Below are 18,098 nucleotides of genomic sequence, written 5' to 3' on the forward strand. Positions count from 1 at the left end.
GGAGCGGAGCCATATGGCTGCTTCTGGGAGCTGCATGTAGCGGCCCCTGACCCTGCTCCCCGGCTGGAGCGCCGAAGCAGGGCAAGTCCCAGACCCTGCTCTCCAGTGGGAGCTCAAGGGCTGGATTAAAATGACTTGCGGCCCGGATCTGGCCCACGGGCCGTAGTTTACCCACCCCTACGCTATATTCTTGGTTTCATATCACTACCGCAAATTTGTTATGCTACTTTCTGTTGACTCCCACCTACATTTTGATGCTCTATGTTGATAAGGAATTTGACTGAGAGCCTCAGTGAATATCCACTTTTTATGATAATATTTAGCAAATGTAATTTATGAACTGGAAAAGTAAGGCTTTATTTTTAGGTAACTTGTGCTCGTTTCTATGTGGTTATTTTTTTATTTTATTTTATTTTTTTCAGAGACATGACCTATTTATTTAATCAATTACTGAAGTGTTGGTGGAAAAGTACTTTCTTGATTTCTTATTTTGCATTGCGCCATGGAATAGCATAATACAAAGCGTTTGTGATGCTCTTGTGGCTATCTTCTATATAGTTTTGTTTTTCTGAAAGAATCATTTTTTTCACTATATTTTTAAATAAAAACAATAGTAGTTTCTTTCCTTTTGTCCACCACATCAAATAAAATGTGCTTGGTAATATTATTCCAGCCCAGGATGTTGAAACAGAAAACGGAGAAAAAGTCTTCATATTACTGACATCAAATACAGTTAGTCTGACTTTCTTTCAGTGAAGTTTATGGTCTGTTGGGTAGAGAAATAAGGCACTTTTTATAGACACACATGTTGATCTGAGTTTAAAGTAGAGATTGAATTCAGTGACACTGAGGTATCTATGTAATAGAGGAGAGTTAGTTGGAGGCAGAGAGAGTTCTGAGTCGCACTGGGGTGGGACGGCCTCAGAGAGTTTGTACAATGGAGGTGAAGAAGGAGATTGGAGTGCAGGAACAAACTATGGTAGAATCTATGAGAAGCTGATTGGAGAGCTGCTCTGAAGGAAATAGTTAGCTTCATTAGGCACTGGAGTGGACTCAGAGTTGATTGAGGAGTTTCTCTGAGGAATGAACAGCCTCTTTGGGAACAAGAGTAGAGGAGGAATTTGAAGGGGAAGCAGTGACCAGTGTGTGTGTGGAAGGAGCAACAGAATTTAGTAGCTTAAGCAGGGGTTAAACTAGAGGAAAAACAAGTGTTGCTATTCTGCAAAGCTCTGCCCACTTATAACACCGGAGCGAGATTTCCCTCCAAGTGGATTGTTCATATCTTCACCATAGGATCATTTCTCTTCTTTCTTACCCCCTGATCTGCAATAAATGATTCTAGTGTTCACTTTGTAATTGGGTTTCAGTGTTAATACCCTACTGAGGTGAGTCAGAGTCCTCTCGAGACTATTGATTCATGTTGCCTGCAAACCAAATCAAATACCATTGCATTGATTTCCATTTGATTCCTATTCATGGGTGGTTTTTTGGCGGGGGAGGCAACCACAAGCCATAAAGGCAACTTTTTTTTTTTTTTTTAAAAAGATTGAGATTCTGGAGCACAAGAATGCAATCACCAGTGAAAAGTTACAGGGCTACTGACCCAGTGTAAACCAATCTGCCCCCAAGCCTAAACCACTTTCATATAACTTGTTTATCTTTTTTCTCTTTGTAGGTCCCAGCTGGGACTCGACCATTAAAACTGTGTTCTGGATCAGACGCTTTCATAAAGACTTCCAGCCATAAGCAGCTGTTGGCAGAAATGATGCAGTCACATATGGTTAAGGATATGTGTTTGATAGGCGGAAAAGTAAGAACTGTAAACTTTTCTTTTTTTTTCCTCCTTGCAAGGTATTTTAAATCTAATGCCTTAATTTTTATTTTATTTTATTTTTTACTTTATAGGGCTGTGGCAAAACAGTTATTGCTAAGGAGTTTGCCAATATGTTAGGATACAACATAGAGCCTGTCATGCTGTATCAGGTAAAGTAAATTATACAGTGGTGCGTATGCCTTACAAATGGTCTGAAACATGACATACATAGGTTACAGATGAAAGAAACTAGATGGAATCTCTATGTAAGGCTACAGTCTCTGAAAAATCATTCATCTAAGGAAAGAAGCCAAAGTAATATAAGAATGAAAGGAAAGTAGTTCTTGAGATACTTTGTTTACCTGATGTCAGAATACTGAGTTGCAGTGTCTCTTCCAATTTGCAAGGCTACGTAGAGAGATTATTATATAGAGTGTGGTATGGAATTCTGAGGTAGGTTACTATGTGTATAGGGTCAGATACTAAGTCAGTAGCAAAGGTAACATTGACTTCAGGCTCTTAGTAGAGATAGAAAAAGAGAACGTCAGTGAGTGGAGTATAAGGAGATTTGTTCAATAAAGTAAATTACGATATTTCTTAGTTGCAAAGAGCTGACAGCTGGTGCTGTGAATTAGCATAACAATGTAAGAAAGAAAAGGTTTTTTTTCTTTCTAGTCTTTGGATGTTGTTCTCCTAAGTGTGTTTCCTGCCTTTGGGTCTGCATGGTGACCAGTTGTTTTGGCATATTTAGAGGCCCTGGAAGACCTTTTCCCCTTCCTTTTTTTGTTTGTCCGTATGCTATAAAATTGTGAAATGGAATTCTCCAGCATCTTCCTTTTTCTATTCTGGAAGGCAGTTTCTTTATTGTGTTGAAAATGCATATTTGCTTTTATGTTTTGGGGACCTTCTTTTTGTGTTACTTTTTATGTTCTGTATACTCCTGGGGGAATTCTGCGATTCTACACATGTGCAGAATTCATGTCCTGTGTTGAATTTTTTTTCTCTGCAGAAAATACATTCTGCCGGAGTGCAGTATGCCTTTTGCCCACAAGGGGCTGCTGTGGCATCAGAACAGAGAACAGCTGCCCCAGCTGCAGATAGGGAAGAGAAGCGGCTGGGTTCCTCACAGCACCCTGCTTGTAGGGCCAGGTCAGGAGGCATGGGATATGGGGGATGGACAGCATGGGGCACATGGGGTTGCTGGGGGGTCACAGACTGAGGTTCAAAAGGGCTAATGGAAGGGGGACAGACTGGGACGGGGACTGAGTGGGAATGTGGGGATATGGGGGAGGGGGTGGATGAGTGGGGATTCAGGGACACATGGGGATGGTGGAGGGGCACAGGGACACATGGGAACAGGGGCAGATGTGCCTGACAATGAGAGAGGCTAGGGATCTGCCAGGGTTTGCATGGGGGAGGCTCCCTAACAACTCGTCCCCCTCAAAACCCCAAAACTTCCATACTTCTCCCGGTCACACCCAGCAACCCTCCAAGTTCACACGCCGGCTCCTTCCCAACAATTACTTCCCTCTCCCTCAGCTCCTCTGTAATCCTTGACTCTGAATCCTTTGCACTGCTTCTGAGGGGTGTAGGAAATGTGTTTCTGTACTGTAGTTTAAATGAATTATTACTCAGAGTTCTGTATTAATAGGCCTAGTAAGGAATCTATTTGTCAAAAAACATTTTCTGAATCTTTTTTGTTGTTTGTATTGTTACAGACATACTTGCTGACAGTTTTGAAATAAATTACCAAAATAATTTAAACTGGCATGACTATATTGTGTTACTTTGACAAATAAAATATGCAGAATTTTGCAGAATTTTAAAATATTGTTCACAGGATTTTTAATTTTTTTGGTGTAGAATTCTCCCAGGAGTATGTATAGCTTTAATCTTTCTTTCTTTGTTCAGATTCCATAATCTTCTCATATTGTCTTACATATTTACTTTTCTGATACATAGTGTATAGAATTTAAACCAGTACTATTTGAATTTTGTCATGATTCTTGTTGTTTAATGTTTATATTAAATATAACACAGATCCCAGTCGGGATTGAGGCTCTGTTGTGGTGGGTTCTAGAAAAACACATTCAAGGATATGGTACCTCACTCTCAGAGCTTAGAATCTAAGATGAGAAGTCACTTATGAAGTGTAGGGGGAAGGGAGCAGAGAAAGATTAATCAAATATATACAATTTTTATAAAAATTTACATTTTTTTCATTGTAAATAGACAATGTAAGTGCTACTGTCTCTTTCAGTCCATCAGCCTAGCCATCATTAATTGACTGATTACCTATGTGTTGTGTCAGAGGTGGGTCTTGAGGAGAGATTTGGAGAACAAGGTTGACGATTTACAGAGCAGTACAGGGAAGGGATGGAAAAAGGTATAGAGACATTTTTGCAAGAAGCTGACAAATGGATGGCTTTGTTGGTTGACTGTAGGAGGCATGGGACAATGACCTCACTACACGTTAAGCAGTGTTTGGCTTGCAGGAAAAGGTGTTCGGCCAATTTAAGGGGTAGAGAGCCAGACTGACTATCTGCGATAGCGTTAAACCAGGTTATCATGGGAACACTGACCCATTCCCCCTCCCAGGTGGCCAGGAGAGAGGAGGAAACTATGCAGGTCCACACCGGTGCAGGAAAAGTGCACCTTTACCTGGACCAGGCAAAGCAGCACCCAGTGTCCCTCCTGTGGATGTAGTTAAATATCAGGTTTTGTCATGATTTGCTGTGGGCATTATGTTAGTTGCTCTTTTCTTGGGGGGCTGGGAAAGGCTTTTTATCTCACCGCCAGATAGGCCAAGACAAGGTAAGGGGCGGGTTTTGCCTTCCCTATAGCAAGTTGGGGACTTACTTAGGGCAAACATGAAACGGGGGTTGCAATTATAACGTTGCAACTCATTAGATCAGTGCAAGGTGGTTGTAGTGCTATCCTCAGAGATTAAAAGAACAATTTTTTTCACCCTCCTCCTTGTAACAACCTTTTATGTACTAGAAAAATGTTATGTCCCCCCACAGCCTTCTTGTCTCCAAACTAAACAAACCCAAGTTTTTCAATCTTCCCTTATCAGTCATGTTTTCTAGTCCTTTAATAATTTTTATTGCTCTCGTCTGGACTGTCTCCAATTTGAAATGTGGTTCCCAAAGCTGGACACAATACTTCAGTTGAGGCCTTATCAGTGTGGAGTAGAGTGGAAGAATTACTTCTCGTGTCTTGCTTACAGCACTCTTGCTGATACATCCCTGAATTATGTTCGCTCTTTTTTTTGGAGGGGGGGGCAACAGTATTACATTGTTGACTCATATAGTAGATCACAGGCTAAATAACCCCAGATCTCTTTCTGTAATACTGCTTCCTTGACAGTCCATTCCCATTTTGTATGTATCCCGTTTATCTTCATCCCCTTCATCTCCAACATTCAACAGTGTTTTACAGCCAGCAGCAGTCACTCTTCTTTGGCACAGGGACAGTATTGCCAACCGCAAGTATCAGGCCCCAAAACCATGAGATTGGCTTAAAAATCATGATATGTTAACAGAAAAGATGGACTTTTTATTTGTCTTCTGGTTTTTGAGCATTTAAAGTTTTGTTTTCAGGTTTCTTTCTGCAGCCATAAGGGCTAAGCATTTTTTTTTTATGGAAGCTGTGATTCTCATAATCATGTGGCTAAAAGAGTTGGGGCTTTAAGAAGAATGTCAAATATCACAAGACTCTTCATAACGTAAGAGGTGGTTGGCTGTCGAGCCTGGTTTCAGGCAACCTGGTGACCTCTCTGCCTTCCTTCTCTGTGCTTCCCCTGCTGATGGCTGACCATGCTGGAGCCTCCAGGTGATAGCAGCTTGTATGTAGGTGAAGGGAGTGAGGGTGAGGAGGGACTTCCAAGCTTACACAGGGCTGTCAAAGTTGGCCAGTTTAAGAGGGCCTACCCACAATATTCCTTCCCAGAAGTGTTCTGCCTCTGCAGAAGCCATGTGTGGCAGCTTCTGAGGTCCTACTTTTTACCTATCACTGTTTCTTCTTGCTGGGGATCCCAGCTGTACTTTTTCCTTTTCTTCTCTCATTTCTCTTTATCTTCCTTCAGTTTTCCTCCTTTCTTTATCCGTGCATCTCTCTCTCTCTCTCTTTTTCCTTTCAGTACAGAGTGCCTGAGCCTCTGGCTGAGGAGTTGCTGCAGCTGGATTCCAGATGGTAGGTTGTAAGAGACTCCTGCCAGTGTAACAAGCGTGGGGGGAGGTTTTTTTTCCCTCCCAGTGGATGGGCCCCAGTGTGTTTCTTGCTCACAGGCCCTCTACCCCATCATGGCCCTGCTTGAGCTTGGAGAAGAGGAGAACCAATGACCTGCCAAGTGTCCCCCGTGGGAATGGAGGGGAGGAGGTGGGAGAAAAGGTCTCAGTAGTGTCTAATTTAAATTATCTTTTCAAATGACAGTGAAATAAAAAGAGAGAGCTTTTTTTTAATCTTATTCCAGAAATAATAAATCTCTCTTGAAATTGCTAAATTATAGCCAGCAAATCTCAAATTACAAACAGTAATTTTAAAAAGAATATTTGCTCCTGTTAGAATGGATATATGTGTTATTACATCCTGAAATCTATGTATTCTCAAATAGCTCACTGTTTGAGCACATTTGGTAAAGTAAAGAATCATTAGACAAGTAAATATTATTATAAAAAAGAAAAAGCAGCTCACGCAAACCCTGTCTGAAACTGAAATCTGGCATAGCTCTGCCTACGGACCATACTTAAATTTTAGATCTGTAACATAGAAAGGTTGACAGGAACATATTTGGAAGAATTTCAAATCCACAGCTGATGTCTGTTCTGAGTCTGACAAGTTATTCCCTGGTTACCATCTTTTGTCATTTTCTGTCATATAATTCTGCAGGATAGAAAATGACTGTGGGGTATTTCTCTCAGTTAAGGTTTGATTCCCCTTTCCCCCCCACTGTCTTTTTCTTGTCTCTAAAAACAGGCCTTAAATAAAAGAATATGAAAAATATATCTTCCTTCAGAAGGAAGGTATTGAGAATCATCTGAATGGCTCTCCTTTGAATGAGACATAAGTCAAAATCAACCTGTGGCACATCAACATCTTCAGGGCATTCCATATATTCAGGCATGCCAGTCAAAGGAATGTGATGGGAGAAGACTTCCAGCATTGACCAATATCTGAATAAAACTAAAAACACTAAACTATAGAAAAACATTTCCTGAAGAAATATTTTTCTACAAAATACTATTGGTTTAGTTCTATTCACATTTATATGTGAGTGTTTAAGTGATGAATAGATCAACCTGTCTCTTCCAGTATTTACCTCAGGATTATATGATGAGGTTCAAACTCCTCTGAAGATGGTTATTGTGCACATCATTTCCCCTTCCTGTACAATTTTTCACTTTCAATGGGCTTATCTAGTATATACTTCCCAGGGGATTGGTCTTCTTTCTCTGCAGGATGGCTCAGAGTTTGATACGAGAACAGGCTGAGAATTTCAGCTAACTGGTATCAAGGGAATATGTGCTCTTTGCCGCTTGACAAATGAACCCACTCATGACAGATGAACCCTGACCCTTGTTATATACTAAGGGAAATCTTCATTATTTGTGTACACAATGTCAGGGTATTTACTCATCGCCGGTATAGGAAGCCAGTTGGTCTTGGAAACTTAGGAATGTGGCTACAAATACCAGTGATTCAGGCAAAGTTTTTTCCAGGCCCCACCTCTAACCTGTATGGATCTGCAGAAAGGTAGCTAAGGACTTCCCATTTGGGGGCCCATGACAGATAAAGCTGAAAATCATAGAATATCAGGGTTGGAAGGGACCTCAGGAAGTCACTTGAACAAATGAACTCAGTCCCTTTATAAAATAGCTTAAACTTTCACTTTCAAAAGGGTATCTATGATGCCTATGCAAAAGGACCTGATCCAACTCCCACGGAAGTGAATGGGAGTCTTTCCATTGATTTCAGTGGGAGTTGGATCAGATTCTAAGGAAAGAGAGTTTACAAAGACATTTCTTTGACTTTTAGGAATTATAAAGCTATATTTAGGTGATATTAATAACTTTTATAAACTTGTTATTCAGTGTGTATATATATATGTCTGCCAGAATAGAGTTTTTTTCTGCATAAAATAATTTTTAAAACATATACTAGTGTTTTTTTATAACATCAACAATTTTATTATAGAAATAACATAAAATCAAGACAAGATTAATGTAAAGGATCAGAACCATTAAAACACAAATTGTATCTAATCTTTCCAAGCCTAACCATAATTACATCTCCAAAATACGTATCCAGTTTTGACTGGAAATTACTAAGAACTTGAAACACCCTAGGGATAAACTAGAAAAAAAAGTAGGACATATCTGGTTTCTACAAAAAATTAAATTCATGATATTAAGTAATTAGCATTGGATATCAATATCATAATTTAATCTGATACTAGAACAAATATTAACGACATGCATTCATTCAATAACTAGGCAATATAGAATTTAATATTTAGTTTCACCTTTTTGGGTCAGGAAAAAAAGTCTTTGTGACTTCTTTAAGAGGCCAAAATCTCTTACTATAATCCTAATCCTAAAATTCAATAAATTTTTGTGTCTTCATAGTCAATTATAATTTAGCAAGTAATAATATAGGCACAGAAATATGCAATGAAGTAAACTTCAGCTGAAGAAATAACAACATTTTTCCCCTCTTCAGGCTTAACTCAATAGCCTTCAGGAGAAAGTTCTGGGAAGAAATTAAATTTCCCACAATTTATTTCCTAAAATATCTCCAGAAAGAAAGTAAAAAAAAAAAAAAAAGAGAGAGGGGGGGGGAGGGAGCATGTTTTTTCTTAGTGAACTTTGCATGGCTCTCAAGGGTCTAATGAAAATAACAGTATTATGTCCCTTACATCTCACTCCCCTTTAGCAACTATGGCAATAGAAGCATCCCAGTTAACCAGTTTCCATTGCTTCGCCAACAGTTATCATTTTCTTCGCAGTTCAGAGGCTAGAGAGTCTAGGTTTCTTACTTTTGATGCCAGGTTAGATTCACATTCTGCTAAGATTTCTCAAACAGAAAATAGGAATGAAGAAGGTAGTAGAGAAAATTTTGAGATCACGTAACAACAAATGGCTGGGTTAGTGAAAGACACACCTTAGTTTTAAAAAAAAGTATTAAAATGCTTATGAACGATAATTATTTTCTAGAAAAAAAAATCAAAGTGCGAATTTGTGTTAAAGCTACTACTATTTGGATATTAGATTTTTTTGGAACATCTGCAAGGGAGGAATGTTTTAAGTTTTTTTGTTGTTGTTTGCTTTTTATTTTTTTTAAGTAATTTAGACTAATATTTCCCAAACTGTTGTCCACAGGAAAGAGCTGGCTGGTCATATGGTACTTAGGCTGCTGCTTCTCCTCATTTCCAGTTGCTTAAGTGCATTCAAAGACAACTAAAAATAAATTAAATACTTTCCTAAAATTACTTTCCCATGTAAGCAATTGCTGTAGTTGCTACAGGGATTTTATGCAATCAGAAATGGGAGAAAAGGTGGTATATGAGAACAAAATGGGAGAGGAAGGCCTCCATGAGACAATCTCTGCATTAAGATTTTGGGAACCACTGTGATAGATTATTTGGATCCTCTTCTTTTGATTTAAAAGGTTTTCAGAATCCTCAGTGAAAGTTCTTTCTATGTGACATTCACACTATAAGAGTAGTTGTCAAATCACTTTTAGACAGAGAAAGAGTAATGAAGCAAGTATGAAGAATAAATTGAAATATCTGGTGTAACATAAAACAAAAAAAATCAAAGAATTAACCTCCTCAAAACACAATGAAAGCTTGAGTCTAAAGGGACTTAAGTCCAAAGGGAAATGAAATAACCTTTCTGTCTTATAACCGAATCAGACTTTACAAGGACTTGGCTCAAAACAGGAAAAAAAATTAAAAATGCAGTTGTTTGTCAACTTCAGAGTGAGAGAATATGAAATATATTACTAGTGTAATATTTAAATAAGTAATCAAGGTTAATTAAATACTAATAAAGAAATCTTTGGTCAAAAAACTAATAACTTTAACCGCGGCACAGAAATTGAATAATTGAGAGAATTGGTAACAAGATAGTTTTTCATCTCTACATAACCAGATAAAATCCAATTCAAGTCATTTAGAATATGATGTGAAGTTTGATTTTATTTCTGAATTACACTTTATTGCATTCTGCTCTTCTGATTTTCTATCTTCAGCAAATTTAGGTTTTCCGTTTGGGCTCTTGGTATCTGTCTTTGTTTGCTTTCAACATCAGTCTTAGCTTAATGAATTCATACTACGCACAGTTAATTTCATTCCCAAAGAGGAGTCAGGTATAAAGCGAAATTTAATTTAATTTTGAATTATAGTACATTCTCCTGTGCAGCATTTATTAACTACAGAATGTATAGAGAATTTCTGAAATAAGTGGCAGTTCAAGGGCACAGAAATATTTTTGGTATATTTTCCTTTGTTTTGATAAAGATATGTTTCTCATTCTGTGTGTAGACTGAGTATTTCAGTAGTAAAGCAAAATGGTGGATAAGTACAACAGTAAAAAGATGTGTTGTTTTTATGGTACTGACGGTGAAACCTTAAGTTACATATCCGTGGATGCCTCAAAGGAACAAGACTTTGTCCTGTTATTTTAAGACTGTTAAGGAAATGCAGAAAGAGGAAATGATCCAGGCTATATGATGTAATGTATTCTATTTTCATTGTTTAAAGTTCAAAGGATTTACCGCTGTAAGAAGAATGTATGCAAAAGCGGCAACTGCAGCAACAAATATTTTTCCCACCTCTGATTTTTAGGCCAAATGCTGTTCACTGCAAACAACCAAACAGGGTGGATTTGATTTAAATCATGATTTAAATCACTAGTCAGGAAGACTCATTTTAATTATGGATTTCTACATAAAAGTGCATTCTTGTTGGTTACCACCAACCTGAAGATCCTGCATGTTCAGACATGTTCCTTTCATCATCTTCAGTGCAGCTTCCTCCTGAGAAAGAACACTTCTCGTTATGTTGTTTCATTCGGGAAACCAGGCCTTGCACTTCTTTGTTGCACTGTTTGCATTTTGCAAGCATGCCTGTCTTACCCACAGGTAGAGGAACTTTATTAAAATATTCCCAAACTGGGTCTCTTTTATGGCCTGCTGCGATTATAGGTTTTCCCTTCTAGTGAGAGAATGGTATGGTAGATCTCAAATCAATGAAGGCTACACTCAGAAAGACCTCAAGACTTCTGGAATATGCTGTTCAAACAGTTTCACTTTTGTTTCTGCTGCCTGTCCCTTCTGTCTCACATTTATCTCCAGACTTCTTGTCCTTGTCAAGATCTATTCTGTCCCCAACAATCTTCTATTCATTGAACTTTTTGAAACTTTGCACTTTTAGAGAGAGGTAAGGGATTGACTCTGTCTACACAAATTTGCAGAGGGTTGAGGTCTGTTATTTTATTTATTTATTTATTTTAAAACATTTTTGCTGTTAACAAGCATGTTATCTCTGGAGACACAAAGCCACAGTTTGAGAATTGCAAAACTAAGCATCTCTGATGGTATCTTCTAGACTGAACACTGAGTCCAGTTGGGTAGATAGAAAAATTAACCTAAATAATCTATATAGAAGGCCCTGGAACCCCATAAGATTGGGTCCCTAATCCATTAACTGTTGGAACTCATTTACAAAACTTTTCTTAAATATTACATGAATATATTGTCTCATACTGTAGAATTAGAATTTATAATCCCTATTCCATGATGAGATATCTTTGAGCTATAATATATCTTCATTAAAACTATCTTTAGATAGGTTTTTTCCTCAGAAAGCATTTTATCAAAAAAACCAGATTTAAATTAAAAAAATCAGATTTTTTTGATTTAAAATAAATAATCATTGATTTTTATCCATCCTGCCACCAAAGTTACGGGGCTATGCCCTGGTTAGATCTTCTGCAGTCTAAACAGGAGGAAGGAATTCATCTTCCAGGCCACATGGTGGCCACTACGATTTCCTCTATAGCAACAGGGAGTACCTCCTATGAGGGAACCCACGAAGAATATATATGTAGTGGTTGATATGCTGGCCCCCTCCTCTGATTTGCTGTTGCTTTGTCTACAAAAGTAACTTCTATGCTGAGGTGCAGCGCCCATATGGAACTCTACTCCATTTTGTTTGGGGGCTCTTGGTCCCTCTATTGCTTTACCTTCTCTTCCCCCTCTTAAATATCTCAGTTGTGTTTTATTTTTCTGGGTCTTAGAAATTAACAGAATTTTGTACCCGTGTTCCACATCAGTGAAATCAGTACCTGATTTAATTATAATTTCTGCAGAGTCTTACAACTGAGTGTCTTCAGATGATGCCAGGTCACAATTGCTGCTCCATTCTATACTCAAAGCTCTATAGTTTTCAAATACATATATTGCATACAACAAAAATTCCATTTAAATTGCTTTTAAAAGTTCCCCTTTTGTTGGAGTATTGAAAAGGCAATGTTAATGTGTATAGAAACTAAAATTTTATTTAAAACAAAGATTTCTTGCCTAAATACATTTGGGTATTTGCCACTTAAAAAAACAAAATGTAGTACTTGCAAATGAAATCAAGCTCTGATAGATCAGTATAATATAGTTTAAATTAGGGCAGTCAATTAATTGCAGTTAACTCATGAGATTAACTCAAAAAATTAATTGTGATTAATTGCAGTTTTAATCGCACTGTTAAACAATAGAATACCAATTGAAATTTATTAAATATTTTTGGATGTTTTTCTACATTTTCCAATATATTGGTTTCTATTACAACACAGTATACAAAGTAGGCAGTGCTCACTTTATGTTGTTGTTTTTTATTACAAATATTTGCACTGTAAAAATGGCAAACAAAAGAAATAGTATTATTCAATTCACCAATAAGTACTGTACAAGTACTGTAGTGCAATCTCTTTATGGTGAAAGAGCAACTTACAAATGTAGATATTTTTGTTATATAACTGCACTTAAAAACAAAACAATGCAAAACTTTAGAGCATACAAGTCCACTCAGTCGTATTTCTTGTTCAGCCAATCACTAAGACAAACAATTTTTTTTACTTTTATGGGAGATAATGCTACACACTTCTTATTTACAGTGTCACCTAAAAGTGAGAACAGGCATTCACATGGCACTTTTGTAGCTGGCATTGCAAGGTATTTCCGTACCAGATATGCTAAACATTTGTATGCCCCTTCATGCTTCGGCCACCATTCCAGGGGACATGCTTCCATGCTGATGATGCTCATTAAATAAATAATGCTGTCAGGGTTCCTTCCCCACTCTGAACTCTAGGGTACAGATGTGGGGACCCTCATGAAAGACCCCCTAAGCTTATTCTTACCAGTTTAGTTTAAAAACTTCTTCAAGGTACAAACTTTGCCTTGTCCTTGAACAGTATGCTGCCACCACCAAGCATTTTAAACAAAGAACAGGGAAAGAGACCACTTGGAGACGTCTTCCCCCAAAATGTCCCCCCAAGGCCTACACACCCCCTTTCCTGGGGAGGCTTGAGAATAATATCCTAACAAATTTGTTACAAAATCATCAAAGACCCAAACCCTAGATCTTGGAACAATGGAAAAATCAGTCAGGTTCTTAAAAAAAGAATTTTATTAAAAAAAAAAAAAAAGGTAAAAATAATCTCTGTAAAATCAGGATAGAAAATACTTTACAGGGTATTCAGATTCAAAACACAGAGGATCCCCCTCTGGGCAAAACCTTAAAGTTACAGAAAACAGGAATAAACCTCCCTCTTAACACAGGGAAAATCCACATAAAATAAAAGATAAACTAATCCGCCTTGCCTGGTTTACCTATACTGGTTGCAATATTGGAGACTTGGATTAGGATGGGTTGGAGAAAATGGATTTCTGTCTGGCCTCTCTCAGTCCCAAGAGAGAACAACCACATAAACATAGAGCACAAAACAAAAGCCTCCCCCCCCCCCGCCGCCCTGAAGATTTGAAAGTATCTTGTTCCCTTATTGGTCCTTTGGGTCAGGTGCCAGCCAGGTTAGCTGAGCTCCTTAACCCTTCACAGGTAACAGGATGTTGCCTCTGGCCAGGAGGGATTTTATAGCACTGTATACAGAAAGGTGGTTACCTTCCCTTTATATTTATGACAAATGCATTAATTAAATTTGTGGCCGAACTCCTTGGGGGAGAATTGTATGTCTCCTACTCTGTTTTACCTGCATTCTGCCATATATATTTCATGTTATAGCAGTCTCGGATAATGACCCAGCACATGTTGTTTCTTTTAACAACACTTCCAGTGCAGATTTGACAAAATGCAAAGAAGGTACCAATGTGAGATTTCTAAAAATAGCTACAGCACTCGATCCAAGGTTTAAGAATCTGAAGTGCCTTTCAAAATCTGAGCAGGACGTGGTGGAGAGCATGCTTTCAGAAGTTTTAAAAGAGCAACACTCTGATGTGGAAACTACAGAACCTAAACCACCAAAAAAGAAAAGCAACCTTCTGCTGATGGCATCTGACTCAGATGATGAAAATGAACATGCGTTGGTCCACACTGCTTTGGATGATTATCGAGCAGAACCCATTATCAGCATGGACACATGTCCTCTGGAGTGGTGGTTGAAGCATGAAGGGACATATGAATCTTTAGCGCATCTGGCACATAAATATCTTGTGATGCCAGCTACAACAGTGCCCATGTGAACCCCTGTTCACACTTCCAGGTGACATTGTAAACAAGAAGTGAGCAGCATTATCTCCTGAAAATATAAACAAACTTGTTTGGCTGAACAAGAAGTAGGACTGAGTGGACTTGTAGGCTCTATAATTTTACATTGTTTTGTTTTTGAATGCAGTTATTTTTTTGTACATAATTCTACATTTGTAAGTTCAACTTTCATGATAAAGAGATTGCACTACAGTACTTGTATTAGGTGAACTGAAAAATCCTGTTACTTTTGTTTTTTACAGTCAAATATTTGTAATAAAAATAAATATAAAGTGAGCCCTGTACACTTTATATTCTGCGTTGTAATTGAAATCAATAGATTTGAAAATGTAGAAAATATCCAAAACTGTTCACATCAATGGTATTCTATTATTGTTTAACGGTGCGATTAATTGTGATTAATTTTTTAATCGTTTGACAACCCTATTTAAATGCATTCTTTTGATAATTGTTACTCATAGGATATGACAGCTCGAGATTTGGTGCAGCAAAGGTATACTCTTCCAAATGGAGACACTGCTTGGAGACCATCTCCACTTGTTACTGCTGCCTTGGATGGGAAGCTTGTTATTCTTGATGGTATTCATCGCGTCAACTCTGGCACCCTAGCTGTACTACAGAGGTCGGTATGGGAACCCTGTTAAGCAGAGTGTTTGAGACTTGTTCATTCAGGACATTCATGCTCAGAAGCTGTGTCCTGTTTGCAAATACACAGCTGTGCAACTCCAGGTATATTTTAAAATTGCAGTCAAGGTATTGGATTTTTACAGAATACATTATGTTGGGACCTCAGATATGGAGAGCAGCAGCAAGCCATGAGTGTGTTATGTAAACCTTTATTAATATTGGCAATTGCAGCTGTTTGTTCATGCTGTACTCTAACTGAATTAGAAAATGTAGTAGTTTCTATCCTAGTGAAAACTATGAGGCCTAAACATTAATAAGTTAATATTTATTAAGTAGTAAAGACATTATAAATAGTATTTGAAAATGCATTCTGCTTCTAATAAATGACTGATTAATTATACTCACTCTGAAAAATGCTTTTTTGGAATTGTTTACTAAATTGATTAAAGGAATCTGAAAAAGGGGGTGAACAGTGAGGTGGCAAAATTTGCAATGATACAAAATTACTCAAGGCAGTTGAGTCCAAATCTGACTGCTAGAGTTACAAAGGGATCTCACTAAACTGGTTAACTGGATGACAAAGTGACAGATGAAATTCAGTGTTGCTAAATGCAAAATTATACAAATTGGAAAATATAATTTCAGCTATACAAACGAAATGATGGAGTCTAACTTGGCTATTACCACTCAAGAAAGAGATGTTGGAGTCATTGTGGATAGTTCTCTGAAAACAGTCAAAAAAGCTAACAGAATGTTAGGAACCATTAGGAAAGGGATAGATAATAAGTCAGAACATATCATAATGTCACTATATATATCCATCATAAACCTACACCTTGAATACAGTGTGCAGTTCTGGTCACCTCATCTCAAAAAAGATGTATTAGAATTGGAAAAGGTGCAGAGAAGGACAATGAAAATGTTTAGGGGGATAGAACAGCTTCCATACGAGGACATATTAAAAAGATTAGGGGTCACCCAATGGAAATTAATGGGCAACAAGTTTAAAACAAACAAAAGGAAGTATTTTTTCGTCCAACACACAGTCAACCTGTGGAACTCACTGCCAGAGGATGTTGTGAAGACCAAAGGTATAACTCAGTTAAAAAAAGAATTGGATAAATTCATGGAGGATAGGTCCATCAATGGCTATTAGCCAAGATAGTCAGGGATACAGCGCCATGCTCTGGGTATCCCTAAATCTGTGCCAGAAGCAACTGACACTAGCCACTGTCAGAGACCGGATATTGAGCTATATAGATCATTGGTCTGACCATTCTTATGTTCTTATGAATTAAAAACAAAAATCCTAAAAGTTACACATAATAATGTAAACTGTATTATTAGTAAATAATTACTACTCATATAGGGCCAGATTTTGACACGTGTTCATGTTGAATAGTAATACCCTTCTCCGTGAGTGATCACATTAATGGGGCCACTTGTGTAGGAAAGTGCTAATCAGGAGTAAGGAGGTACCAGAGTCTGCCCCATAATAAAGAGCCCAAAACTGCCCGTAGAAATGAAAATTTTCTTTTTACTTGGAACAAGTAAAAATATCACTTTTGAGTATACCTATCTTCAGTTCTTTTTGGTTTGCACCTCATAACATGTTATCACCTTTTAAGTTTTATTCCAAATAAGACTTTCGTCATTGACTTACATATTTGATACAAATATATGACAGCATTTGTAGTGCATAAACTAGAAAATTCAGTTAACATCTGAACTTTCTGAAAACCTAATAATCTCTTCTGATCTTCAGTTTTTTATTAGATACCAAGGTGATCTTTGCATTAGACATAGCTAGCCCATTTTATTTTCAAACTGTATTTGTACCGTAATATGTAATTAGGAAGATGGCAGTTCCAAATTGCTATTGGTCAACCTGTCAGTTTCACTATAGTTTGATAAATATGAAAAGTGCTTCCTTTGCTTTCTGTTCCTCTTTATTTTTTCTTTGACTGAAGTGATCTGAAAAAGAAAAACCGTGCATTTGTGCTCTTTTTTGCCTCTTTATTATGTGTTGGTCAAAGACCTGAATAGTTTTTCTCTCTCTTTTTTCACACCTCCAAAAATATTCTGCTTGTTTTGTTTTTTGTTGAAATAACAGGAATGCCAAGTCTTGTCTTCCCTTTTTTGTTGTTGGTGCACTTCTTGGATGGCTCTGAAATGTGTATAGGGAGTTGTTAGAGACAAGATGGGTGAGGTAGTTTCTTTAATTGAACAGAATTCTGTTAATGAGAGAGACAAGCTTTTGAGTCACACCGAGCTCTTCTTCAGGTCTGTGTGGCTCAAAAGCTTGTCTCTCTCACGAACAGAAGTTGGTCCAATAAAAGATATTACCTCTGCCACCTTGTCTCTCTAATATCCTGGTGCTGACATGGCTAAAACTACACTGCAAATAGGGAGATTTGTCAGCCCATTGCTAATGGGGAAGTGGTGTTGAATCCTTAACAAAAAGAGCTTTTCACCCAAGTTTTGTAGTTACATAGCTGTTAGCAAAACCAACAGTCTAAATAAAAATAATTTCCTCTCTTTCAACTCGGTTTCACTTCCCTGGTACCTGTGCTATCATACTCCCTGTTAGTTCTCCATTCATCCAAAGAGTCTTCAAAGTAGACAAGACCTGAAGTTCTAATATAAAAACTTAAGCAGAACCCCATCTATAAGAATAAAGAGACTTGAAAAGACCTTTCATGCCTTCTTCACACATTACAAAAAAAGGAGGACAAGATAGTGCAGGGCTGGGCATAAGTCCATTTTTTTTCTCTTGTGCATTTTGTTCACCTCTGATTCTTTTCATTTTCACTAACAGAATATATATCAGTTAAGATGACTCCTAAAATGTATTGCTTCTAGGAGCAAAATAGGAGT

At 37.6% G+C, this 18,098-nt stretch overlaps 1 protein-coding gene across 4 annotated transcripts in view; it reads left to right on the top strand.

The window, feature by feature from the left end:
• VWA8 (von Willebrand factor A domain containing 8) overlaps positions 1–18,098 on the top strand; it is a 290,052-nt gene that overhangs the window by 77,470 nt on the left and 194,484 nt on the right. For 3 of the 4 annotated variants that reach the window (XR_012159153.2, XM_073345743.2, XM_073345772.2), the window contains 3 exons: positions 1,676–1,810; positions 1,906–1,983; positions 15,056–15,216. Coding sequence is in view for 3 of the 4 variants with exons in the window: in XM_073345743.2 (XP_073201844.2) it covers positions 1,676–1,810; positions 1,906–1,983; positions 15,056–15,216 (374 nt within the window). In the remaining variant the exon portion in view is untranslated. The remainder of the gene's footprint in view (positions 1–1,675; positions 1,811–1,905; positions 1,984–15,055; positions 15,217–18,098) is intronic. The other variant, XM_073345760.2, reaches the window with a different exon arrangement.

The sequence above is a fragment of the Lepidochelys kempii genome, chromosome 1 (assembly GCF_965140285.1).
Source record: "Lepidochelys kempii isolate rLepKem1 chromosome 1, rLepKem1.hap1, whole genome shotgun sequence".
Taxonomy (NCBI): Eukaryota; Metazoa; Chordata; order Testudines; family Cheloniidae; genus Lepidochelys; species Lepidochelys kempii.